Genomic DNA, 25,479 nt, shown 5'->3' on the forward strand with positions numbered 1-25,479 from the left:
AACAGGAACACAAAAGGTTCCACTTAAATTTGAGAAGAAACAACTTCTCAGTGAGGGTGACAGAACACTGGAACAGGCTGCCCAGGGAGATTGTGGAGTCTCCTACTCTGGAGACATTCAAAACCTGCCTGGACACATTCCTGTGTAACCTCATCTAGATGTTCCTGCTCCGGCAGGGGGGTTGGACTAGATGTTCTGTCAAGGTCCCTTCCAATCCCTAACATTCTGTGATTCTATGATGATTCTATGGGGGCTCACCAGCGCTGAGTGATGGTCACTGCCCTGGTCCTGCTGGCTACAGTGGTGCCAGGCCTGGGGCTGTGTGGGGCCCCAACAGAACTGTGCTGGTGACCTTATGGCACCGACTGTGGAACTTGCACTTTCCTTATGTAACAGTTAATCTGAACAAAGAATACAGACAAGTGCTTTCAAGTACCTGTGTCATAAGCTTCAAGGTATTAATACTTTTTCGCTGCTACCTAAAAATTCTCAGTATTCAGTAAAAGGAAGGCACTTGTTTGCATTTGAAATGTGGTGTTAGGTGACTGAGATGAAGTATGAGGATAAATATCTTACAAAATGTTAAAAATAACAAGCACCAGGATCCTAATAACTGATCAGAAAACAACGACACATGAAATAAGTCACCCCTTCTGGTGTAGTTGCTATATTTATTTTTTTCACTAGTGTATTTGCTGCCTTGGCCTCGAGTGCTGTGAAAGATCTTACACACAGTGAAAGGTGGAGACTCCTGACCGGCAAATCTGAAGAAACAAACCAGCAGTGAATTGACTGACAGGAGGAAGACATTTCTCGCCATTTAAATCAGAACGGAATATTGCCTTGGTTTATCTTATCTGACAGGAATTTATACTCGTTGTTTTTTTAATTTATTATTTTGAGGTTAGAAAGGAACGGCACACTCCCCGCTTCCTTCAGTCTTCGCTGCTGCCGCGGCGGCAGCAGGAGAGTGATGGGCGGGGCCTCCCCCTCTGGCCCCGCCCTCTCGACGTTGCTGGGTTACGGCGGCGCCGGTAGGCGGGGCCACGGGGGTTAGGATTGCAAGCGGCCCCGCCTCCCCATCGGGCTGTTCTTGACGTCACAGCTTAGCGACGCGGTCGGTGCCCAACGCCTGCTTGGCGCCGCCATGTTGAAGGTGAGGAAATCGCTGCTCCCCACGCCGTGGCCGTCGCTGTCCCCTGCCCGTGTCGCGGCAGCTTCGTTCCCTGGACAGGGCTCCCCGCTGCCCAACCCACCCCTGGGGAGCGGGCGGAGGCAGGCGGCGGTCCCTCCCTCCCTTCAGGCCTCGCCGCCGCCCCGCCCCGGGGCCTTACAACGGGACGCGGCGGTTCCCGCGGACGCGGCGGGTTGGGCGCGGTGCCGCCGGGCCGCGGCTCTGGGGGTGTCCTTATCCGGTGCGGCGGCGGGGCGAGGCCGGCAGGGGGCGGCCCAGGAGCGCGACCGGAGGGCCCCGCGCTGAGACGCCTTGCGAGCGGGAGCTCCGCGCCGGGAGGGGCCGCGATTTTCCTGCTTCTCGTTTTAGAGCGCGTTCTGTTTACTCGGTTGAGTAGACGCGTTAGCAAAGACCCTGGCGTTGTTGCCAGCGAATTATTTTTTTTTGCCCTTGGAGCTAAAACTGCTTAAAATCTGTGATGTCTGGGACAGCTCTACCCGGAGCACGTTGTCTGTATCTCTCACAAGCTGTTACTTCTACTCTTGTTGCAGCTGCATCGTCTCTCTTTTTAATATTTCAAAGTTGAGTGCCCAGTCCGTGTTGCACAAAAAGAAAACACATGGACACTACGTTCCTTACTTAAAATTGCTTCCTGGATCCAACAGCATAGAGTTGTGAGTTAGTGTTATTGAGGAGTTTGGATTCGTACAGTTGTGAAAGTCCTGGCCTCCGAAGTCACCTTTTATTGCATGTAGGTTGTTTGTGAAAAGGAGAGAATGTGCATGATCTGGGCGTAAAGCCCATAGTTGTCTCAAAGGTCTTTGCCTCTGATAAGAAAAGCTCCAGAACCCTTCAGGCTAAAAGCCAGTTGTATGTTTTAATCAAATTATTGTCGTGACTACTCAAGAAGCTGGAGTTTTTTAAAAACTGGTGATAATCAATTCTTGAAATCAGTTCTTTTTTATACCTTTTTTGTTTGCCAAATATGGATAATATATCAATATGCTGAGCAACCTATGCTTGCTTTCCTCTTGCCATAACTTCCAATTTTTTTTTTGTATTTTAAAGTTGGGGCAATTGCTGAAATTCTTACATAAGGATTTATTGTCAGAATCATTGGGAGTTATGTAAATGTTACTGAATTGTCCGTTAGAAGAACCTGTGGGTTCAGATGCTATGCATAGTATTACAGTTTTTATGCAGCCATTGAGGTTAGCCATATTCCAGTGTTTTGGACCAACCTCCGTTTTGCCTCTAAGAGCAAAAGAGGAAGGTGGCTTCTTGATGTCTGTGCTTCAGGAAACAGGAGTGCTCAAGAGTTTGTTTTTTGGTTGGTTGTGTGTGTTTTGTTTTAGTTGAGGTTAAGAGGTAGGAGGAAGAATGGAAAAAGAAGAGGAAAAGAGCAGCTTTGTACATTAGGGCAAATATCAGTTGTCACCAAAGTCTCTAAGGATTTTTTGTTCTTCCTTTTCCTATTTTGACAGGTTGACAATAACAGTAGCAAGTGAACTGAGAAACCACAGGCAAGAGGAAAAAAAAAGCCAAAAGTTCTAGTTAATCTTTAGCTCTTTTTTTCCCATGTTTGTATTGAGAACTAATATGAGATTTATTCTTCCCAGAGGCATTTTTTTAGTTAAGAATCAAGAACTTTGATAAAGACAGTAAAGCAAGACAATGGAAGATGAAATATAGTAGTCTTTTGCCCTCCACCTTTCAGATAGAATTTGCTTATGAGTGATCTGGTGTCTGCAGATAAATTTGAATTCTTCAGCTAGATAAAGGAATAAACTTAGTATCTTTTTTATTTCAAGTAAATGCAGAGCATTGCCTAGAAAGAATGTCAGCTCTACCTTTTTTGTATCAGCTGAATAGCTGTTAAGACAAGCAGATTGAATGCACAGCTCCATCAAAGTGTTTTACTAAACCAATTGGTTTGTAATACCTGGTTAATATGGAATTAAGAAATGAGATCCTAAAGTGAATTTTGGAAACAAAAAGTAAAATGATTAATCTTTCTTGTTACCAAATAAACCTCTTATTGTGGGTGTGCTTTAGTACTTTAGTACCAGTTGTATCTGTCTCATAAACTTAACTGATGTAGAAGACCATTGCAGTATAGCTGGAACAGCGCATTTAAGATTTAAAGAGATTCTTCTTGTCCTTTTCATGTTTAATTTCATTTTCTTTGAACTGTAAATATGAAACTTTTAGAAAATGTCTGCATTTCAAGATTTTGATAATATGGTATGCGTCTTTATATACAAATTTCAAATATTTAAAGCATTTGCATTTACTCTTTCTGCTGGTAACATTTCGATAATTTTCAAACAATATAAATGGTGTTGAGCAGCAGCACGAAACTCACCTGTTATTTAACACAGCAGACTGGTTTTATTTTTCCTAAACAGAAGTTATCAATAATGAATTATACTGAATTAAATTATTGGGTTTTATGTTACTGTTGTGTGGTTGATTTTTTTTAATGCAAGGGACACTTGCAGAAATGGTAAATAGAAGATGTGAAAGCTGTGCATGTGTATCCATGTAACAAACTTTTGCTGTATTCAGGAATTAAGTTTTAGACACTTGTCTCTGAGTGGCTCTCTCTGAAGTTGTGTTTTTCAAGGCTTATTTCAAAAGCCGTCCCTGCCACCAACCTCTTTGGAGTGTAGTGTGTTCCATTAATTTAGTAGTTGATCTATAAAAGCTATTTGTAGTTTTAGACTTATATGAAATTTAGGCTCATATGAAATATTTGCACTGAATATGATTGTCCAGGTAACTGGTTGTTGTGGTTTAAATAAATTTTAGACTGCTTTGAGGAAAATGAATGGAGTAGAGAATGTCTTGATGTCTTTTCTAGCTGTGTGTTTCATTCTTAAACATTAAAAAAATCACAGGAAGTAATATTCTACTGAAAGCATATTTTTCAGAATGAAAATGCATTCAGATTTTTGCCTTTTCAGTGGCAGAGCAGTTTTGCAGTGAAAAAAGGAAAGAATGAGGAAATATGTTCTACAGTTGTTAATGGTCAGTGTTGTTCATGTTTTTATCTTGGCTCATGACAGTATGTGAAAATTCTTTGTTTAAGCAAGCATTATTAAATATTGTTCATGTCTTTCCTTGGCTGTGAAACAGAACTGATCTGGTCATTGTGGTGTTTCATTATAGTACTGTAATAACGGGTCCATAAATACAAATAAGGAAAAACTTCAATTTTAAACTAAGTTTTTCCATACCTTTTGACCTACCAGATTCCTTGTGTCTTTCTGAAAAGCAATCCCATGACCTAGTTCTTGTGTGCTGTTTCTCTACATGTAAATGAACATTTTCAGCAAGTTTGACAGCTAAATTATCTAATTTTGAGTTTGAAGAGTCTCTTGGTTACACTTAATAAATGCTCCATCTGCAGAGTGGTGGGAGAAATTTTATTTGCAAATACTGATCTGTTTGCAATAAACTTATAGTCTGGATAATTTTAAAGCTCTTTTCTAATAGTTCTGCAATGGACAGAAGCAAAGTTTCAGAGTAACTGTCCTGTGGCTAGGTCAGTTATCATCATAACAGCCTGAAGGATGTGTTGGTTTGATCAAGGCTTCAGTGTCACAAGCAGCTAGGTCAATGTCATGTTCCCTTGTGGCTTTGGAAAAGGAAGAGGACTTGTTGCCTTCTCCTTTTTCATCCCCTGTTCCCTGGCCACATGGTTCCTCTGGTGCTTGTCAGACTGTTTTCACAGATGGGTTCGACTTACTAACCCCGCACAAAGCTCTCCACTTCTTTTTCAGGATTAATCTTTTGCCAAATTGGCGAGGTGAATTGCCTCGCGGGGGAAGCGTCCGGCCACCAAAGCTAGGGCAAGGTGAGCAGCAGGACTTCGGGGAATGGATGCAGTGGGCAGAGCCAGACCTCTCCAGTTTGGTGGCCACAGGCTGTTAGATCCACTCACACTGTCACTCAAGGCAACAAACCACAGGCTGTTGTAACTCTGCGTATGTTTACCTGAGCAGTAATGCAAACATGAGGCATTGAAAGGTTTCCCATTGGAACTGCCGTTTCCTAAGTTAAGCGTTGCTGTTGATAAGGATGTGTATTTGTTGGAAAACGTTTTTTGTGCATTCTTGATTTTTCTCTTCTGTTTTCTAAGTTAAAACAGTCTCTCCCGGTGAAAAATGCAATGTAATATAGGTCCTGAATATAGGAAGAATTATATTCACCTTACTCATGTTGGTTGTGTTGTGTGACTGGATTGAATCTGAAGTATTCAGAAACAGTCAAGTATCTGTCACAGTGTGCTGTAATTCGTGTTTCTCACAGAAAAATAGGAGACATTCCTAAAACTCTAGAAAGCATTGATTATGTTCTGATACTTTCAACTGTAGGTCTCTTTTTCCTAAATCTAGATGTAGACAATAACTAGAAATAAAATGCTGAACTTTTTGGTACTAACTGGAAAAATGGAGGTGTTACCAACATTCACAAAGTTGTTTAAAATATGAATATAATATTGTTAATATCTATACTGAGAAAATTACTGAAAATTATGTTTCAAGGGGGAGAAAACAGATCTTTTTGTGAGATGAAAACTTTATGAGATTAGCATTTGTATCTACTGTCTCCTTTAGCCTCAGGCTTTTCCAAATAGCATCTAAATAATTTAGGTGTTATCACTTGAATACCTGAGAGCATTAGATTGTATACCACCAACTCCCTTTTCTCCTAACTTCTGAGTGTCGTAACGTAACACTTATTACTGTATATGGGGGCATAAACACTGTCTACGTGGGTGCGTTCAAACGTGTTGCCATTTTGTTTGAACATAATGATTTTCATGTCTTCTTATAATGTTTCCAGGTAATTCGACTGGGGGCCACCCCTGTTAGCCTGAGCTTGCTCTCTCTCCAGGTTTATGCTTCCTCTTCAGAGAAGGAAACTCCCAAAAAGGAGTTGCTGAAAATTGAGGAGGTAAGTATGGTTAGACCTGTAGGGCTCTTCTATCTATACAGAAATATCTGCAGAATTCTGAAAGACATATTTTGATGCCTGAAAGCATTTACCTACATCTCTTCACCCTTTATATTCTTGCCTTTAAACTTGCTTCTCTATTTTCAGTAACAGAGATGTTGATACGGTTTGGTTTCTTTTACCTGAGGGTTGCATTTGATGCCCTCTGCTTGATAGCGTCAGGCTTGCTTGTGTGAAAGATCTCTTTCCTACATTCAAGCCTTCTGCTCTTCATTTAGAAATTACCTGTTCTTTTTTGTGAATTTACTTGTGGTCATATTTCAAATCCACAGGAATGTTTTATTTGCTTTTTAACCAGGTAGCACTATGTATTTTTAAAATTTTTTCTTTCTAAAAAAATTATCTTTTTTACAGGTAGAATTCTTGGCTGGTAATGGTTTGAATCAGATATAGTAGCCTACAGAATTTTATCAGTGTTTTTTTCTTTACAGCATTCAGACCTAAGCAGCAATGAATACAATAAGTAGTGATAGTAAAAAACAGTTACTGTATTGTTTCTCTAAGATGTTTTATCACAAGTAGAGCTTTAAAACACCCTGTCAAACTGTTGACACACCAGCATTTTCGTACAGGCTTTTCGCAGTCTCTAACATTTAAAAAAAAGTTGTAGTTTAAATAAAGACTTAAATCCATGAGAGTTTGTAGATCTTTAAAATTTTTAAGTACTTCAAGCCAAACTGAAGTTTTGTTACACGAGCAGTGAAACACAATGAGACTTATTTTTCTGTATACTTAGGTCTTTAGGATCTGTCTGCAGGGGCATTTCCTGTGCATAACAGGAGAGGATCAATAGCTGATGAGGTCTCCTGGCTTCACCCCAGTGAAGTTGCAGTAGCGTGGGCCATCGCATGCCCCACAGCACTGCTGGCTTGGGGCAGCAAACAGGCAGCAGGTTCAAGTTACATTTGTGCTGAATAATTGGCTTGCCCACCAGCTTCAACCAAGCAGAATGTACAAGCTGTGGGGTTTTGGCTGCCTTCCTTAGTGTTCACAGGGTATGTTTGTTAGGATCTCTGTCAGCTGTCCAGTTTCAGAAGACGTATGGGAATTTCCCTATCTCTGAGACTTCTGTTCTTGTGCCAGACATGGCTGTTAGGTTGTCTAACAGGGTCAGAGTTAAACTGATTGTGACTGTGATTGCCAGAGATGACTGGATTTCCTAGGGAAATGAGACTTAAAATGCTGTCTTTCCAAGTATTATGGGAAATCCAGCTGCATGAGTTACTGAATTGACAAATTCAATGTCGTATATTTTTTTATGGTTAGCAGCTTTTTTGATGTGGTAGAGATACAGTTGTTTTCCAACTTATGAAAAGAAGGCTAGCTACACTTCAATGTAACAATAAGTGTAAACATCAGTTTATAATAGACTACAAAATGTAGCATAAATGTGGTATAAAATATAAGCTCTCTATACAAAATACCAGTGCAGTATATAAAACAGGTTTTGTTTTGATCTAAACTTTGCTGTTCATCTTCAAAAGTATAGACTTTGGGTTTTCTGTTTGTTTTGGTGGGTTTTTTCCCTTCTTTTTTTTTTTTTTTCTAAAAGAACACAATTTTAAATATGTTTAGGTAATTGTAATAAATACGTCGTGATGTTAAACCCTAAATATGGTAGCTTAGTATTTGTTACGTGGAGATGCCCATTGCTCTTCAGTTGGATGTTACAGTTCTTTTTTGCTCAGCCCCATGGCGCTATTAATGCTGTCAGTTACTGATGTGGTCAATGACGGTAACACTGGGATGTCATATGGTTTTCTTGCTCAGTAACAAACAGACAAATTTGTAGCAGATGATACCTTTGTTAGAAGCTACTTAAACTCTTTAATGATGGCTTGTGCAAATATAGAAAATGGTTGATTGTGATTTCAGAGTTGTAGTACATTTAGCATGTGAACTGGGAACCAGAAGTGCTGATTAAGACCAGAAACATTTTTTCACAATTAGGTTTTGTGTTTTTATTAAACTAGTTTAATATTAATTTATAACCTGTGACTTGGATCATATAGCAGCTATGGATGAATTGCACAGCAATTAGAAGTCATCGTCATCATAGTATATAATTAAACTTTGCTCATAATTGTCTCACAACTGTGCCTGAATTTTTATTATGCATTATATATGTAGTAAGCACTGTGTTAGATGTTCTCTGTTTAGACTGTTCATGCCCTGAAGACCTACTTAACACAATTACACCTTTGTTTTTAACCTCGTGTTTGCTAATATTCACAGCTGTCACTCTACTCCTCTCCAGCCCGTGAGACTAAATATGTGGAGAATCCACAAACCCAATTGGAAGAGGGGGTTTCACATTTACGACATGTTTTGGAGCCATATACAGCCTGTTGTCAGGTATAATGATTTTATATCACATCTGGTAGTGGTTCAGTGGGAAGGGTTGAGCTGGGGTGTTTTTTTAGAGTCAGAATTCATAGATAGCGGCAAAGTAAAAGTCGATACCTGTACAAGCATTTTCCCAAAATGCTGCATTACTTCAATTTTTCCACAGTTCGGGTCATAGTATTTACCCTCTCCTCACACAAAACCAGTTGTTTCTTTCTACTAATTTGCTGAACTAAACCCCTGCTTTTTCACATTTTGGATCCTGCCAGAAGAATTAAAAGAAAATTAACTAAAGCTTAGAATTGTTATCCTAAATAAACTTAAAGATATCTAGGGATATCTGGATTTGATACTGTCCTGTGACTGATGAAGATAGTGATTAAATTTGTGTTTTCCGTGCTCAAGGAGAAGGCCTTAAATTACCAAGCGGTGTGTTTTGGAGCCGCAATACTGAGTTGGCCTCACTGCAACTGTGACAGAACACAACTTTGCAGGAAATAAATCAGTATTTGCTGAACTGGAGTGTTGAGGGAAGGCACGTGGCTCTCTGGAAGACAGAAAATCCCACGTCACTCGTAGCGGCAAACCTAAGTCCCAGACTTTCTTATATATTTTGTTAGATAGCATGTTTCTACTAAACAGTCATTGATTACAAAAATAGTCTTTGGAGCATAGAGGAAAACCAAGGTCTTTGTAATCAAGGCCTAAATTATTGATATTAGGTTTCAGAGCTTTTTTTGTTCTTTCCTGACCCGGCAAATGTTGAGGCTTTCTTATGAAGCAAGGGCATCCTTGTCACCTGGGTGCCTCTTGGCAACTTCAAGTGATTCTCTGCTCTGCACTCTGGCTGGTGTGAATCCTTTTCTTAAGCCAAGCTGTTCACATCAGGGTGTCCTTTCCGTCTAGAAGTTCTGTGGTGTGGTACTAACGTTTAACAGCACCAAAACATTTTTTCAGAAACACTCAGGGTTGCTCAGTCTAGTGATGTGTTTCTAAAGTGCCACCAGCAGGAGCGCTGACTTCAGTTTTGAAGGAGAAGCGAGTTTTTCCACAGTCTCATTAGAACTCTGACCTCCTAAAGGCTTGGGTTCAGTTTGGTTGCCTGTGGTAACTGTAACTTGGGAATGGAATTTGAGACAAGGTTAGTTGCCCAGTTGGACTGAGTGCAGGCAAGCCTTGAACAGTGCTTTATGTCTCACAGGCCCACTGTCTTCCCATTTGCTTTATTTTTTGTCTGCTTGGTGATCACTTACATAAGATGTGCTCTTCTGCTCACGCACAACAAGCCATTTCCTGGCAGTGGTTTACTGACTCATTTTATGAAGTGAGCATGTAAACTTTATGGGTTTGCGGTCAGCTTGCTTGCTTAACTGTAGTCAGAGATAGTTTTGGTTTTATACCACTCCCACCCCCTGCTGTGTTAAAGAAAATAACATTTTAGATGTGTCTCGGTTGTCTTTAAAAGCATAACTCAGGATAATAAGAATTTGGTATGTTTGTATATCCATTCGCTTGCTTAACTGTAGTGAGAAGTCAGTCCAAAACACCGATGTAGAAGTAAGCCAGTTATCTGGGGAGCTGTGACAGATCAGTCTTAGTCTCTGGGGTTTTTAAAACATCTTCCTTTCTAATTGGCTTTTAAGAAGACCAACATCCGTTTAGAGTTATGTTGTGTGTCACATGCTAACACTTTTTTTTTTTTTTTTTTTTCCCACAACAGGTTTTGGTTTGGTTTGGTTTTTTAAGTCATTCTTGCCAGTGAGGAAATGAAAGTTCTAAAGATATTGTCCCCCATGCAGTATCCCAAACAAATGCTTTCACTTCTGCATGGATACAGCTTAAGTGGTACTGCAAGACCATTCTCTGCTGTAACTTTGGACATAGATGTTTATGAACTTGTTCCCTAATTGATAGAAAATGTTACACTATCTCTCTGAAGGATTATTGGCATAGTAGCAATTAGCAGGGTTGTTCTTGTTGAGATTTTTTTTTTCTACTGTGATAAAAGGCAATGTGATTTCTTTCACTTCCTGCATATTTTCAGCCTGAGGAAAAAAATCTAGAACTAGTTTGTGGGGTTGATGCAGTGCTCTTTGATTTACTTTGGACATTGTATGGACATCTCATTTTCCACGTCACTTCAAAAATGCAGTTTTGTTAGCTTGAGATGGTCTGTTGGAAAGTACAATTTATCACCTTGCAGAATGAGTCATGTACCCCTGTGAAGTGCTGGGAAGGAGTTTATTACAGTGTTGTACTTCCTTTGCATTAGCTCAAGTGTTTTTGCAATACCTATGTACACTGAGAAACCTGAGATAATCCTGAGTTTCAGCTACCTGATCAGAAACTCAATGAAATATTGAAGTTGACCTCTGTGTTTTGAGGTATTGTATTTCATCTGTGTCCAAAGAGTCCTTTGAGAAAAATCTGTATGTATGTATGCTTAACATAATGTTGAGCAAACATAGCCCTGTAAGTGAAGGGTGGAGGTGGGAATAAGATGAAGTTATTTTAGGGACCCAACACTTCTGTTTTTTTCTTCTTCTTTCTTTGTCAGGTCAGTTACATTCTGTAGTTAATATTTCACTTACTTAGTATCTATTTACTGTTGTTTTCTTTTTTTTTTTTTCTTTTAGGATCTTTATGCCAAAGCTATACCCAAATTAGAAAAAGCTGTTGAGCATGGTAGAGGTAAATCAGTTTAGTTTTCTTAACTAGCAGTTTAAAATGCAGGACTGTACGATGTCTTCTGTTAAAAGAGAATTCCATTAAGCATCATGATATATGTAGTTTCTAATGCAGTTAAGACTACTTCATTTGCACTGTATATCTGTTTAAATTTCCTTTGTAGGTCATTGCGGCACTACGTTCCTAAACAATTAAAATCCAAGACTGTGTTTGTGTCAACCTGTGTGTCTAAAAACAACACTTATGCAGGAAAAGAATAATAATAAAAAAAAAACCTTCACAAATTATTCCCAGCTAGTAGTATTTGCTTGACCCAGCCTAGTAATTGAAGCTTCCTGCGATGTTCACTACTTGTCGCAAGTGTTAGGCCTTTTGTTTGTAATGTTAAGCCTTTTCATTTTGGCTTACTTCCTTGGATCTCCAAAGAATTTTGAAGAGTCCAAAATAATTTTTATTTATTTTTGTTATGGAAGTATCCTTTCATACTTAATCTCATCAGGACTGAGCATGAATGCTATCTCGAGCTCATTTCAGATACTGCACCTCCTTTCCTTAAACTGAAGTCTCAGTCTTTTGAACTCCTTTGTATGGAAGGTTTTCATATTTTTTTCATTCCCCCATCAGACTCCCATCTTGTAGTGAGCTTTGCTTGTGCTGTGTCTTTCCTTTGTTCTGTGATTTGTTTTTTGTACAGTGTTTTATTGAAACTAATTCTTCTTAACGTGTAAATGTAATAATCCATTTTGAAAATGTTTTTATCACTAATTTGAAAAAGATATAATCAAGATGCAAAAGAGCAAAACAAAACAGATGGCCCAGGAGCAAAGGCAAAAGCTTCTGTGAAAACTGGTAAATACAATACGATGTTCAGTTTCGTTCATGTGTCACTAGAGAAGATCTCAAAGGCTTTGAATTTTATGCCAGCAGATCTAAAATGTGCATGATAGTTAAATGTGTTTTGATAACTCTTTGTTTTGTAACAATATCCAGCATGTATTGATGATTCCTTATCAGAAAAACATTTTCACATGACATTAAAGCACTTTGTTCTGACTTCTTTTCAGAGGGCTTTGAACTTCTCCAAAACCCCCCTGCTGGATTTTATCCAAGGCTTGGTGTGATAGGTTTTGCTGGGATTCTTGGGTTGTTTCTTGCGAGAGGTAAGTGGGAACCTTTTGAACTGCTTATGTTATGGTTTGGGCTAAATTATTTATTTATTTAATACTAATTTTTAGTTGTGACACATGAGATCTGTACAAGCATGTTTCTGCAATGTTCCTCCAATTATAAATAAACTTCAGGTAAAAGATGTGTAATAACAATCAATTATTGTTTATGGATACTCTGTTACTGGAATCTAGTCTAGTTTCCAATTCTAGTTTCTAGTCTAGTCTAGTTTCCAATTCTAGCTTATTGTAGCAAAAGTAGGGTTTTTAGCTTAAATTTTTTTAAAATTACTTAAGTTCTTGATCTCATATGTTACTGTGGAAAACTACAGGGGAATAAACTATGGTAAAATACAGAGGTTCCTGAACATGTACAATTAGGTGTATATTCAAGTTCTTTAAGAGTATTGTGTGCCTGGACACAGAGCTGCTGCAGATGGTGATATTCAGCGAAAGTGCTTGTGAACTCTGCATGTACTATAAATACATGCATGTTATGGGCTGCAGAAATGTGATACAGGTAATTTCATCGCACTAGTTGAAGAAACTAATAGATTTATGCTTTCATATAAATAAATACTTTTTTTTTTTTAAGAAGTGTTAATTTGGAAAAAGTATTTCATGTTTGTATTGAGCTATTCTTAATACAGTAAAATGAAGTAACACAAGAAAACTTGTAGGTAAGAGAACCATGAAGTCCTAGAATTTAAATACTAGTGAGGACTTGCTTTGAATAAAAACATGCCTCTGTGGGGCCTGTATATGTTGAACAAACTCCAAGTGTGTGTTTGACTATGTAGAACTGGAAAGCATTCTGTGAATATATGCATTCCTCAAAATATTTTCCAGTGAAGATGGTAAAAGCGGTACTTTTTTTTTTCCATAGCTTTTTTTTTTTTTTTTTAATTAAAATCAAGGTCTCCAGCTTCACCTGTTGGAAGTTTGTTCTCTTCAAATTCCTGCTTCTGGAGTTATGTCATTATAAATGAGATCAGATTTCAGGCTTTACTACTGTAGCAAAACTGGGGGAGGGGCAGGGAATCGCAGTCTTGAGGCTGGATCTAAAAGAGTAGAGGGTCATAAGTTTAAGAAAAATAAAAATACCTCATAATACAAATGTCTGATTTGTGAATCTTTTAGGATGTGAGCCATAATTTTAAAACTTTTTGTCATGTTATAGTTTACAATACTGTTCTTTCCAGAAAGTATTCAAACTGTAGGAGGAAGTGCCTCTTAATTTTGATGCTACAGAAAGTTAGGACGAAGCTGCTTCTTTTTTTTTGTCCCTTCTGTCATTGGTCTCATTGGAAGAAATTGCCCTCTTGGAAGCTACAGATCAAATCTTGCAGGTCTAACCGTAATACTTGAAGATATAGCTGCTCACTAAGTAGAAAGTACTGTATTCAGAGTTTAATTGTGTGAATATTGTGCAGTCATTCAGCTTGGTTTAAAATGCCATTGAATGTGAATTTGTTCTAACCTTGTTGAGTAGTACTGGAATATGGATATAGGAGTATTCCTAAACTTCCCTCTAACTGGGTATCTCCAGCAGGTAGCAGCCTGCTGTAAGGCATTAATATCTTCAACTATTACATTTATTCCTAAAGTGATATTGTAGCCATGCTGCTAAGCTATTACTAAGGAAGACTTCCACCTTCCCAGAAATTATAACAACAGTGTAATTTTTCTGGTTGTAAATATGCAACAAAACTTGCCTTTCCTGTGCTTTCTTATGGTGAATTGGTACCACGTTCCCTCTTCACAAAAGACTAGCAAAATCACTTTATGAATGTCTCTTGTTTACTGCTAAGTTTCTCATCTCATTATGAGCATGTGTTAGTGGAAACACTATGCACTTCTAATATGCATTTCCTCTTCAAAATTCGTTATTTCTTTATTTGAAGCGCATGTGGCTTTGCATATAGAACAGCCTGTTCAGTAAGGAGCAGAACTACTGTGGCCTAACTCCTATATGTCTGTTCTATGGCCTTATTTTTTTTGCTTCTGTACTGCTTGCTTTTCTCCTTTACTTGTTCCCTTCTTTGTTCCTTTCTGCCTAGATAATCTGCAGCATGCCCTGGAACTGATTCAGTGGTGCGTTTTGTCACTGGCCAGCCAGGTTACATGACCTGTGGCCAGCTGTGATAAGACAACGAACTTTTCATGCAGTTAAATGATTTTAGACTTATATAATTGAATAGAGAGTTCAAATTGATTAAAATGTTCAAAATTTACTTGGGGACTGAGCAGCAGGTGTACAGCATAATTGTAAATACTTTAGTTTAGTGATTTGCAAAGCATTTGAAAGTACTTTTAAAGTGAATCAAGAAAAAATATTGGTAAGAGCCATTGTGGAGGAATCAATATTTGTGAGTTAAGGTAACTTACGAAGTTGGTATTGGAGCATCTCTTGTTCTGTTTGATGTATCAAAAGAATGCTATCCTAACCTTTCCTTGCCCCAGTTTTTCCTTTTGGTTTAGAACAGAGTATCAGTTGGTATAATTCTCTTAAGTATCTCTTAACTGTGGCTTTTACTTCATTATTCAGTATTATTCATTATTACTGCAATAAATATAGTTGTAAGGTAATTTTCACTTTAGAAAGATGTTAATAGAAGTAATCTCTTCAAAAGGTTAAGATTAATTATTGATCAGAGTCATCACGTTTATTAAGAAACTAGTACAGTTCAGCATATTTTCTGTTCAGTTGTATTTAATAAAATGTTTTGATTATAAATAATAGGATAGGGCCATTCCACTATTTTAGTTAGCATGTACTCTAACCATTTTTTGTGGTTTTTTGTTTGTATTGTTTTTATGAAACAGGCTCAAAAATAAAGAAGTTAGTATATCCCACAGGTCTCATGGGTATTGGTGCCTCCATGTATTACCCTCAGCAGGCGGTTTCTATTGCAAAGGTCAGTGATGATACCTTTCTTTGGGGAAGTGTCTGTTACTTTGATTATTGCCTCCTACCTTCAAATTAACTGCAAGTCCATTTTTAAAAGCCCTGGCAGTGTGCTTGGCACTTAACAAAATGATAGTGATTTTGTCGAAGAACATGAAGCCTGGGCTGAAGAACGGTCAGATATTCTGTTTCATTTAGTGACTTTTTTCTAATGTCTGCAGTAGCATCTTCAATTTGAGGAACAAAATGTTGTTCTAAATCTCTAACCACAAGTTAACTATAAATTAATATAAACATGCTTAGTAAGTGCAGATTGTGTGTTTACTTACAATACTAAGGAAGCTTGAAATATCTTGATAGCAAATGAAAACAGCATTTGAAAAAAAGCCAAAAAAAAAAAAAGAGATTCTATAGAGAAATAATAGGAACAACACTTCAAGATAAGCATTGCTATTGAAATTTTCTGCTTTTTGCTGGGTAGAGTTTTGAGAAAGACAGTATGCACTTTCTGGAATGGGGTAAGAATTCTCCTGCTTATTGGATACCTTTTCTGTTTATGCGTTTGTTGTTTCAGGCACATAAGAAGCATGTTAGCTTACAGTTGCTTAAGTGGGTTTCCTCTGAAAGAAAGAACTGAAGAGCCCAGACAATTGCTTACAGCCACTGCTGATGTCAGGTCACATGTGTTTCTGTCCACACTTAATCATACTGGCAGATCCTCAGTTCTCCACTACATTCTTTTTCAAATCCAGCCTTTGACCACTCACAGTGCACATATTTTAGTGTGTCAGAAATACTTTATATTTCAGGCTCTGGTGAATTTGCCATCCAGTTATTGGTGACTTAAGAATGACACTGACATGTCAGGATGAAAATACTGTATTGTCAAGAACTTATGGTGTTCTTTGTAAACAGAAAGGTCATTGACTTTGGGAGAGTCTATCAGGCTGTGTTTGAACTCTGCCAGCATGGTGATACCCTGATCTTTGATGGAATCTTTTCTCTAGTGCTTCCAGGATTCAGATATTCTAAATACAGATAGCTCTGTTGATTCATTCTCAGGGAATGGAAATTATGCCAGTGGCAAGAAAAAAAAATCATTAAAATTTAAGAATCTTAGAGATTTCTGTTGGAAATTCTGTTGGAATTGAAATTCTAGTTGCCTTCTGACAGGGAAGTGGAAAGTGATTGAATGGTGTTCAAACTGATGTTATTGTTTTTAAAGAAGCTCAGTTCAGCCTTAACTATGGATTTGCTACTAACAGCTTCACAATACCTTGTTTATTTTATGAAAACTTTGAAGTGCATGATTGCCTTTTGATTAATTCACAGTTCTTAGTTTGACTGTAACAAGAAATCTGATACGAGACCATGAGCCTGAAACTTGATTGGAATAGGTTTAGCTTTGTTGACTTGATGAGGACACTAGACATAAGAGTTTAGAAGCTTCTGTGAAGAGTGTAATATCCTAGATACTGTTTTGGTTCCGCTAATCTCTTGCACTTTTCTGTTCTTAAAGAAGCAAAGTTTTAATCACATCAGGTCTTACTATCCATGACTTTTATGCTTTAATCAGAAATCGTGAGCACTTTCTTCTCTCATAATTATTTGGAAATGTTTAATAGGCCTTTCAGAGAATTTCTGTAAGCTTAGAAATTGATGCTGGCAGTGCAAAGCTCACTTGCCAAGTTAATAGAACAGTATAGGAAATATTCTGGAAAATAAATTTAAATTTTTTAATAATTTTTTTTTTTTCCACATTTGAGTACTTCATCATTGCTTTTTCACTTACAGTGGTATAGTTCCCTTCATTTGGTAAACTTTCAGGTTTGATCGCACTTTAAAAAAATGAAAAGGTTTTGAGTGTGCTTTTAAATCCTTCCCACCTTTATTAAAGACTTAGCATTGAAGAGCTGGAAATAATCACAGCAAAATATACTTGCAGTTGAGGTACAACACTTGATCCATCTGTCTGGAAGAAAACTTTTTTCTTAAATTAAAATGGATGAGTTGCTAAGTGAAGTTATAGCAACAGAGTTGATCATTTGTAATAGCTTTCAGACACTTTATCTAACTGGAAATGGAAGAAATGCACAGACTGTTTTTTTCCTGCTTTAGTAATTATTTTAATAAATCACAAATTTGTAAGGGATTTGTTTCCTCATTGCTACTATTACTTTAATTTGTATAACTTTGAACAAATGGTCAGACTGTATGTGTAGTAAGGGAATAGATTTGAATACTAAAGTTTATTTTGTTCTGGTGAAACATTAGTGTTTTTGAACTGTATTGCTTTCTAGGTAATCACAATATTCTAAAATATTTTATATTTACTGTCACTTCACTTCCATCTGGAAAAAAAGATCCATTATGAAGTTATTTAAATGAATCTCTTTATCATTAGAATTAATTGTTGTTCCTTGTTATTGGAACTTCTCAGATTTCCTAAACTAGTGTATGTTATGCTTACTTTCTTCAAAGAATTAAAAGCTTCCTAATACATAAGTTTATTTCCTTGATAAGAAACTAAATTATTTCGAAGTCTTCTCAACTTGTACCTTGGGCCTTGCCCAGTTCAGTCCATAAGCCATAAACAGTTTTACTGGCACAACTGAGAGCATGGCACAATTACAGAAATTGTAGGCTGAAAAGGAGTTGGAGTCACTTGGTCCATGCCTGCTACAGAATTAAATGCTTATGAAGTTGCACTTGGACTACTTTGTTAACAATATAAATGTAGAAAAGCCAGCAGGTTCTCAGTTTAGCTTCTCAGCATGCAGTGTAGATCAAGTCAGTTAACCACAATTTCTGCTTGATAGTCTTGACCCATCACATGCAGTACAGTAAATATTATACGGTTATGGTCGTATGTGAAATTAAAATATGGGAGCTTGTTCACATGCAGTTAGGCCTTAGGGACTGCTGAGGCTACCCCAGTAGCACCTAGCACAGATGTTTGTGGCCCAAGGTCACATCAGAACTATTTCAGAGTCATGCTTGAAAACCACTTTGAACTGACTTTTGAACTTGTTTAAATTTTCCCATACAAACTTGCTTAGTGTTGCATTGAACAGAGGTGGCATTGTAGCTTCTTGTAATTTAACACAAACAAGCTGGAAATTGTTATCTTCCAGAAATTGGAATTCCAGATGACTGAATGGAAAAACTTGTCCCTCTTTGAATGGAACTCTTTGTATGAATGTTGGAATGAATGCTCTGAACAACTGAATGAACTGTTTGTATTATGATTGCACCTTTTTACTTTTCCTGGTTGGAACTGCTGCTTGCAAGAGTAGTGGTGGCAACTGCAGCACCCACCTGCTTCTTCAGTTCTTCCATGAGAGAGGTACAAAACACAAGGCTAATGCATGAGGTTCTTAGGGACGTGGTTTAGAGGTGGACTTGGCAGTGCTGGATTAACAGTGGGACTCTATGATCTTAAAGGTCTTGTCCAACCAAAGCAATTTTATGACTCTAGTGCTGTGTTCATGACAGGATGCATTGGGTAGTTATCAGAATTCCTTGGCTGTGCTCCTGTTGACCCTGTAACTTGCAGCTTGCGGTCTATCTAGAACTGCATTTTTTCAATGCCAGATGGGCGAGGGAGGTGATTGTCCTGCTCTGCTCTGCACTGGTGTGGTGAAAGTTGGAGGGGTGAATGAAAGGTTTGAGTTTGAAAGGTTTGGAGTGAGTTGGTGAAAGGTTTGGAGGGGAAGCTGTGTGAGGAGTGGCTGAAGTCACTTGGTTTGTTCAGCCTGGAGAAGAGGAGGCTGAGGGGAGACCTCATGGTGGCTACAGCTGCCTCAAGGGGAGGAGGGGGGGCAGGTGCCGATCTCTTCTCTCTGGTGACCAGTGACAGAACCCAGGGAATGTCAGGAAGCTGTGCTAGGGGAGGTTTAGGTTGGACATGAGGAAAAGGTTCTTCCCCCAGAGGGTGGTGGAGCGCTGGAACAGGCTCCCCAGGGAGGTGACACAGCCCCAAGCCTGAGAGTGTTCAAGAAGAGACTGGACAACGCCCTCAGACACATGGTGTGAACTGTGGGGTTGTCCTGTGCAGGGACAGGAGTTGGACTCAATGGTCCTTGTGAGTCCCTTCCAACTCAGGGCATTCAATCATTCTATGAACTCAGGCAAACTGTGAAGTTGTGTTTGAGTCCCAGCTCTTGAGATGTGTGTACAGTGTTGAAACACTGGTTAACTCTGGCAGAGTTAACTATCTGAGCTACTGTACTTTGTGATGCTACTTCAGTCCAGCAGTGTGAATGACCAGTTTCTCATTTAGTGCAAGTCATAAGTCATTTGGTCATATAACTCCCATAATAATATTTTTAGGTTTTTGCTGTTAAGTATTTAGAGTGGTTTAAAGTATTTTAAGGGAGTATTTTTAAGCAGGAACAAGAAATGGCTTATGGATAGTTGTTTTGTTTCTCATTTTGTGTTGATAGCTGTGACCTTAGTAACATTGCAGACAAAAAAGCCCTTTGTTTTTTTGCGGTTATTTTTTGGTCATGGTAGGTTTGTATGGCTTGCACAGCCGATCATGCTATCTTTCTGGATGACCCACACGCTCCTCTGACTTCCAGAACTAATTTGTTGAAGTACTTAAAAATGAACACTCTTGATACTGAAAAAGAAGATAACTGTCTACCTGTAATGTTTGAATTTGACACATTCATCCTTGTAACAGTTGGTGTACTTTTTGCTGATGACCTTTATCACCTTCAAATATAGAGAAAACGCAGTGCATCATGCTGACTTGTTTAAAACCTAAGTACAACTGTAATTGTCAAATGTGGTGACAAATATGCTAGCTCCTTGTATTTAGAACAGTTTATGTTTTGGATTTAGTTTTGACTTGGAAATGTAGTTGCTGATTTGTTTTGTTTTTTTTTTTTCTTTCAATTGTAATTATTAAATAGACTCTTCTGTAAGATAGTATGCCCAGAAGCACATCCCTTATCATTGTGGTACGTACCTGGTGTAGTTAACTGTTTTCAGACAAACAAAGGGAAGAGGTTCTTTGCACCGAGTGTGCCCAGCACTGGAGCTTCTTGGCACTGGGTTTTGTGGATGCTAGGGGAGGGGCAACAAGTTCATAGGAGGGAAATTCCTTGAGAATTGTTGTACACATAAAAATCACCTCTGGCTCAGGAAATCTCTGAGCAGCAAATTGTTGGAGACTGGAAGAAACTTAATAAAATAATTCAGAAACTTTCAGAAACATCAGAAAACTGTTTCAGAAAGATCATTTATGCTTGCCCTGTTCTCATAGTTTTGGTTTTCCAGCTTTACCTGTTGTGGGACCTAGGGACCTTCTTGTTTCTTTATTTCATAAGGTTTTTTTAATTTAATAGCTGGTTAGTTGGGCAAAATGTCCACTTCTGCAGTTCTTTATTTGTAAGAAAACTGATAGTGATATGAAAGTGAGTACTGAACTGAGCTGTGAAAACCTACCACTCTTGAGTTTTAAAGGATGCTATGGATGTTACAGTTCTCTGTTGTGTAAGGGGCAGGAGATACTATTTTTATTAGACTTAAGGATTTTTCCTGTTGTAAAATTACCTGTCAGTGTAATATAGCAAAGGCAGTCTTTCCTAGGTGCCTTCTGTTTTAAGAATTGACAGCTGGTTATTCAGGACAGCCACTTATCAGCAAATTAGGTCTTTCTTCTAAATAGTAAGTAAAAAGAAACAAAGAGGTACATTTACTGTTCTGTCAAAGCAGTAAAAATGTAAAATTGCAGAATAGTGGCAAACTAAGAGGGATTTTTTTAATTACTATGGTCAAATTAAGAAATAATTTGCTTATGTTAAATCTAAACATCAAATATTAAGAAAACCAGAATTGTTTCCATGCAGCATCATTCTACCCCTCTTTATACAAACATGTTTTCAGGTAGTCTTCAAACAGTTTTTTAGAGAGTTGGCTTTTCTTGTTCTTTGTGTATTTTTTTTTTTTCCTAAGATGTTTATTAATGGTGTACACCCTGAGCTTGAACAGGAAGATGTTAAAGATCTTGTGTTTTGAGACTTCTTCCACTTAAACAAAAAGGAAAAGAATATTTCCCAGGTTATTAAGTTCATGCTTTCTAATCTCTTTTGTTTCAAAGGTTGCTGGTACACAGCTGTATGACTGGAGTCTTCAGGGATATATTGCTGTAGAATCTCTTTGGAAGGACAACCCTAAGAAGAAGAAACCAGGGAAAAAAAGTGAGAAGGTAAAAGGTCTTAGGAACTTGATTCAGATACATGATGCATTCTACAAAATGCTTCCAAGTTTCTAAATAGGTGTGATATGATTGATTAATGATACTAGTTGAAGATTAGCACTGACTTGTGAAAAAACGGGAACTTGTTTTAACGAATCATTACATTATGTAATGTCTTGATCATAATTTATAACCTGCCTGGAGCTTCTGGAGTTAAGTATCTTAATGATGTTTTTGTCTTTTATCTACTAGACATTTCTGTAATCCCACAGGAGCAAGGTGTCTTTGTTGTTGTACATCTGATAGAGATAGGCAAACTGACTTCTAGGAAATGTATGTAGATAGCTCAGTGAAGCAGAGTTTGGCTGGAAAGCTGTGCGAGCTGGTTAAATGTGTGCCAGGGAGAGCATGTAAGATTTTTAGGGAATTTTTTAAACGGCTGCTTAAAGAAAAGTTCAGGTGTGTTATGTAAAGCTTCTGTAGTTTTAAATTCACTTCTAAACTCGCTGCATCTTTAATTCCTGTTTTCTAAGCAACTATGCTTGTTCCGTTGATACAAACTGCTGCGCTGGCTGCAGACTGCTTCCCATCTCTTATTTTTGTTGTTTGATGTAGTGTGGCAAAACTAACAGATTATTTGAAAACAACTTTGAACAAGCAGAAAGACTTGGTCTTTTACTGTGGACTTCCTGATTGAGCCACAGCTCACAACATGGTATCAGTTCAGACTAGGCTGATAATGATGCGTAGCTTCTAGGTTGTAAACCAGAAGTCCTACCTGACCAGAACATGGTATTTTCAGCCCTAAGACATAAGGGGGATAGCCACTGAGTGAGAGATGTGTTGGAGAGGCGGTTGTACTTGAATTGACTGAAGGTATGCAGCTGAGTTCTCTAGGTAAGTCTAGGTGTGGGACTAGTTCCAAACAAGCTGGACTGGAGAAATGCTCATCTGTCCTGTCAGTTGCTGAGTCTTATGGGAGTGGAGACTTGCATCAGTGGATACTCGTCCCGTCTTGACCATGGGTGCTTCAGTAAATGCATGTGTGTAGCTCTTTGAATAAACAAAGGTTAATCATACTGTACCTTTCCTAAAACCTAGGCTGTCAAAAAGTATCTCAGAAAAATATGCAATGTTAAAATATTTCAGAAAGGCAAACTGACAGCATCAGTAAAAATTAGCTGAGCTTTTTATTTTATTGTGTTCTGGGCTTTCAAAAGGAAACATGTGGTTGTTATTGGAAGGCAAAAACTTTTGAAGCTTTCATCTTATTGTAAGGCTTATTCAAGCACTTGCTACCTCAGCAGAAAAACAAACGACATGCCAAATTGCAGTGACCACTGAGTAAACACACTTCTTTCTCTTCCTCCTTGCAGAATCTTTAGATCACACCCCTTAGTAGCCAAAACGTGTTGAGTGGTTTCCTCCTAAGGTTCATCCACTTGATCAGATCGTATTAACTGTTGCTATTTAACTTCATGGATTAGGCAAGAAACAAAAATCTGTGACTCAAATGAAGAAGCACTATGCACTTGATAAAATTGCCTGCATCGAAGATATTGTTTGTCTGTGTGATTGTACTAATGCAAGAAAGTACGTTTTGTTCATACAGACAATTAGATGCACCGAATCAGTATCAACTTTTCCAGCAAAAGAATTTCTGTTATAAATAAACGTAAAGTTGCATTTTTATTGGAGCTTTTACTGATACAGAAGTGTCATAGAAGAAAAGAAGTGCTTTCAGCTATCATATATTAAAATTGGCAAAGCTTTCTAGGATATATTCTGGGACTTCTATCTTAATTTGACAGCCCTGTGAAAGAATTGGGTTGTTTTTGTATGTTTCTTATTGTCATACTAGGCAGCTAGATTCCTTAAACAAGTGAAGACAAATGTACATGTTATTCTTGAGTTGGTGTTGCAGCAGATGTAACCCACTTTGTGGAACCATGCCAGAGCAAAAGATATGATTATTTTTGTTTTGTTTTTGTGACATTCGCTCTAGCATTTTTCTGTTGCTACACAAATGATTCTTGCGAATAGTCAAGCAGTATATGGGTAGCTCTTCTTGGCTTGTATTAATTTGGTGTGTTGCTCGTAATTTGATAGTTAAAGGTACCACAGCTGTGCATAACTTCATGCTTGTGCAGCAACATGTCATTAAAATAGATGTGATATGTTGATTTTCTGAAGGTTTTATGAAACAAAAACCTGTGCCAAATTGAGGTCATATCAACTGAAATCGAAGTTCTGCCAGGAACTATTAATTGCAGGACCTTCTGCTGCTACATTTCAAAACACTGTGGCTTGAGCCCCTCCGTACAGCGAGTCTGTCTCATAAGGTTTTGAATATGCTGTTTACAGTGCAGTATTCTGGTACCCCGAAGCTGGCTTGTGGAAGGAGCCAGCTGGTCAGGATGACAGGGTAAAAGAAGCCCTCTGCTAAAACTACACAAGTACCATAAGTAAAAATCAGTGTGCACTTTTTTTCCTCATAAGGGACAGCAGGAGTAGTTATTCAGCCTCTGTATACTTTATCTTGACATAATAAAGTGGACAACTTTTCTGCTTCCTGCAGGTAGAAGATATGGTAGAAGAAATGTAACCATCTTGTTTGAAGGACAAGTATATATTTTAAGGGTTTTATCTTCTGAAAAATCTTTTGCTTACTTGACTAACGCTTACTCCCATGAAGTAATTCCACAAAAATCAGTGGAATTAGTGTTAACATTTATGTTATCAAGGTGTAAATCTTTAGGGGAGATGATAGAAAAATGGACATATGTCCCTCAGACTTTGTTTATCTTAAACTTAGTGTACAAAATTTGTAGAGAATCATACCAACATGCAGTTTTTTAGAGTGATGCATTTGAAATATTTTTGAGTAGCCTTAGGTGGCATCAAACTTTCATTACTGGGGTTTTGCAATTACAAATGCTAATATCCTATATTGCCTTCAGCTAGTCTTTGTGAGTAACTGGTTCCTCTGCTCTGTTCATGTAGGATATTTTTCTACATTTCTTCTACACTTTTTTGCCTTCTAGTGCCTACAAAAGTGTTGAACTAGCTGAACTGTTAAGGCAGTGAATTGCAGCTGCTTTTTTTTTTTCCTTCCCCCAACTCACAGCAGTGTCTGTTTAATACTGGCTGATTTTATCATCTTTAATACCTGTCCGTAGGTCAGAGGGATGGACAAACCATAGCAGCTTGAGGATTTTGTGCAACAGCTTAAACTTAAGGACTATGGTTTTCTATACAAAGGATTATAACTTCTTTTACAGAAAACTGCTTAAAGACTGGGATTTCAGAGCCACAGTTCTGAACTTACCACCTGTAAGTTTTTAACAGGTCCTGTTTGTCAGTCAGCTCATTTGATGTTTATTTTCCTGAAATGCTGCCTTTTTGCCCTTCCTCTTCTGGCTCTGGTTTCAATACTTCCCTAAGTTTGTCATTTAAAATTTAGGTTTCGTTTGTTAGATAATGTGAGCTAAATTGGATGGGTTTTAATCTCTTACGTACTGAAGCTTTACAAAAAGCGTTGTTTACAGTCCCCATAGTTCCAATATTATTTTTAATTTGGAATAATGATTTTTTTTTTTTTTTTTTAATCCTGTGGCATCCTGATGTATTAAACACTTGACTAACGAATATGTTGTGAAGATTTCTTATCAGCTACCTTTTGGTTGAAATGTCAGGTGCAAAAGAATGCAAAATACCTTCTGCTGTGGGATAGATCTCTGCATGAACTCCTCTGGCCACCCAGATATATTTTGGAATGGTTGTGTTGAGCCAGAAAGTAGAAACACTATCTTGCATGTGTGCCTGCTTCTAATTATGAGAGGGCATCATGGCCCAGAGGCGGCTTGTCTTCTGGGTTGTTGCTCTAAACACATTTTTTGCTTCTATTGTGGTTTTGAGTGTGACCAGGGGACCTTAACACTTTATTGTAAAATTAGGTGTGTTTATG

General features: G+C 38.0%; 1 protein-coding gene across 3 annotated transcripts in view; it reads left to right on the forward strand.

The window, feature by feature from the left end:
- Nucleotides 1-1,070: 1,070 nt before the first annotated feature.
- The window catches only part of APOO (apolipoprotein O), a 30,510-nt gene continuing 6,101 nt past the window's right edge, over nt 1,071-25,479 (forward strand). Inside the window, exons 1-8 of one of the 3 annotated variants that reach the window (XM_065859107.2) lie at nt 1,139-1,156; nt 4,141-4,204; nt 6,026-6,136; nt 8,432-8,551; nt 11,179-11,233; nt 12,295-12,390; nt 15,223-15,314; nt 21,414-21,521. In XM_065859107.2, coding sequence (XP_065715179.1) covers nt 4,175-4,204; nt 6,026-6,136; nt 8,432-8,551; nt 11,179-11,233; nt 12,295-12,390; nt 15,223-15,314; nt 21,414-21,521 — 612 coding nt within the window. In that variant the 5' untranslated portion in view covers nt 1,139-1,156; nt 4,141-4,174. Of the gene's footprint in view, nt 1,157-1,453; nt 1,926-4,140; nt 4,205-6,025; nt 6,137-8,431; nt 8,552-11,178; nt 11,234-12,294; nt 12,391-15,222; nt 15,315-21,413; nt 21,522-25,479 lie in introns of those variants that run through there. The other 2 variants (XM_065859099.2, XM_065859115.2) reach the window with 2 other exon arrangements.

This window comes from Patagioenas fasciata, chromosome 1 (genome assembly GCF_037038585.1).
Source record: "Patagioenas fasciata isolate bPatFas1 chromosome 1, bPatFas1.hap1, whole genome shotgun sequence".
In the NCBI taxonomy this organism is placed as follows: Eukaryota; Metazoa; Chordata; class Aves; order Columbiformes; family Columbidae; genus Patagioenas; species Patagioenas fasciata.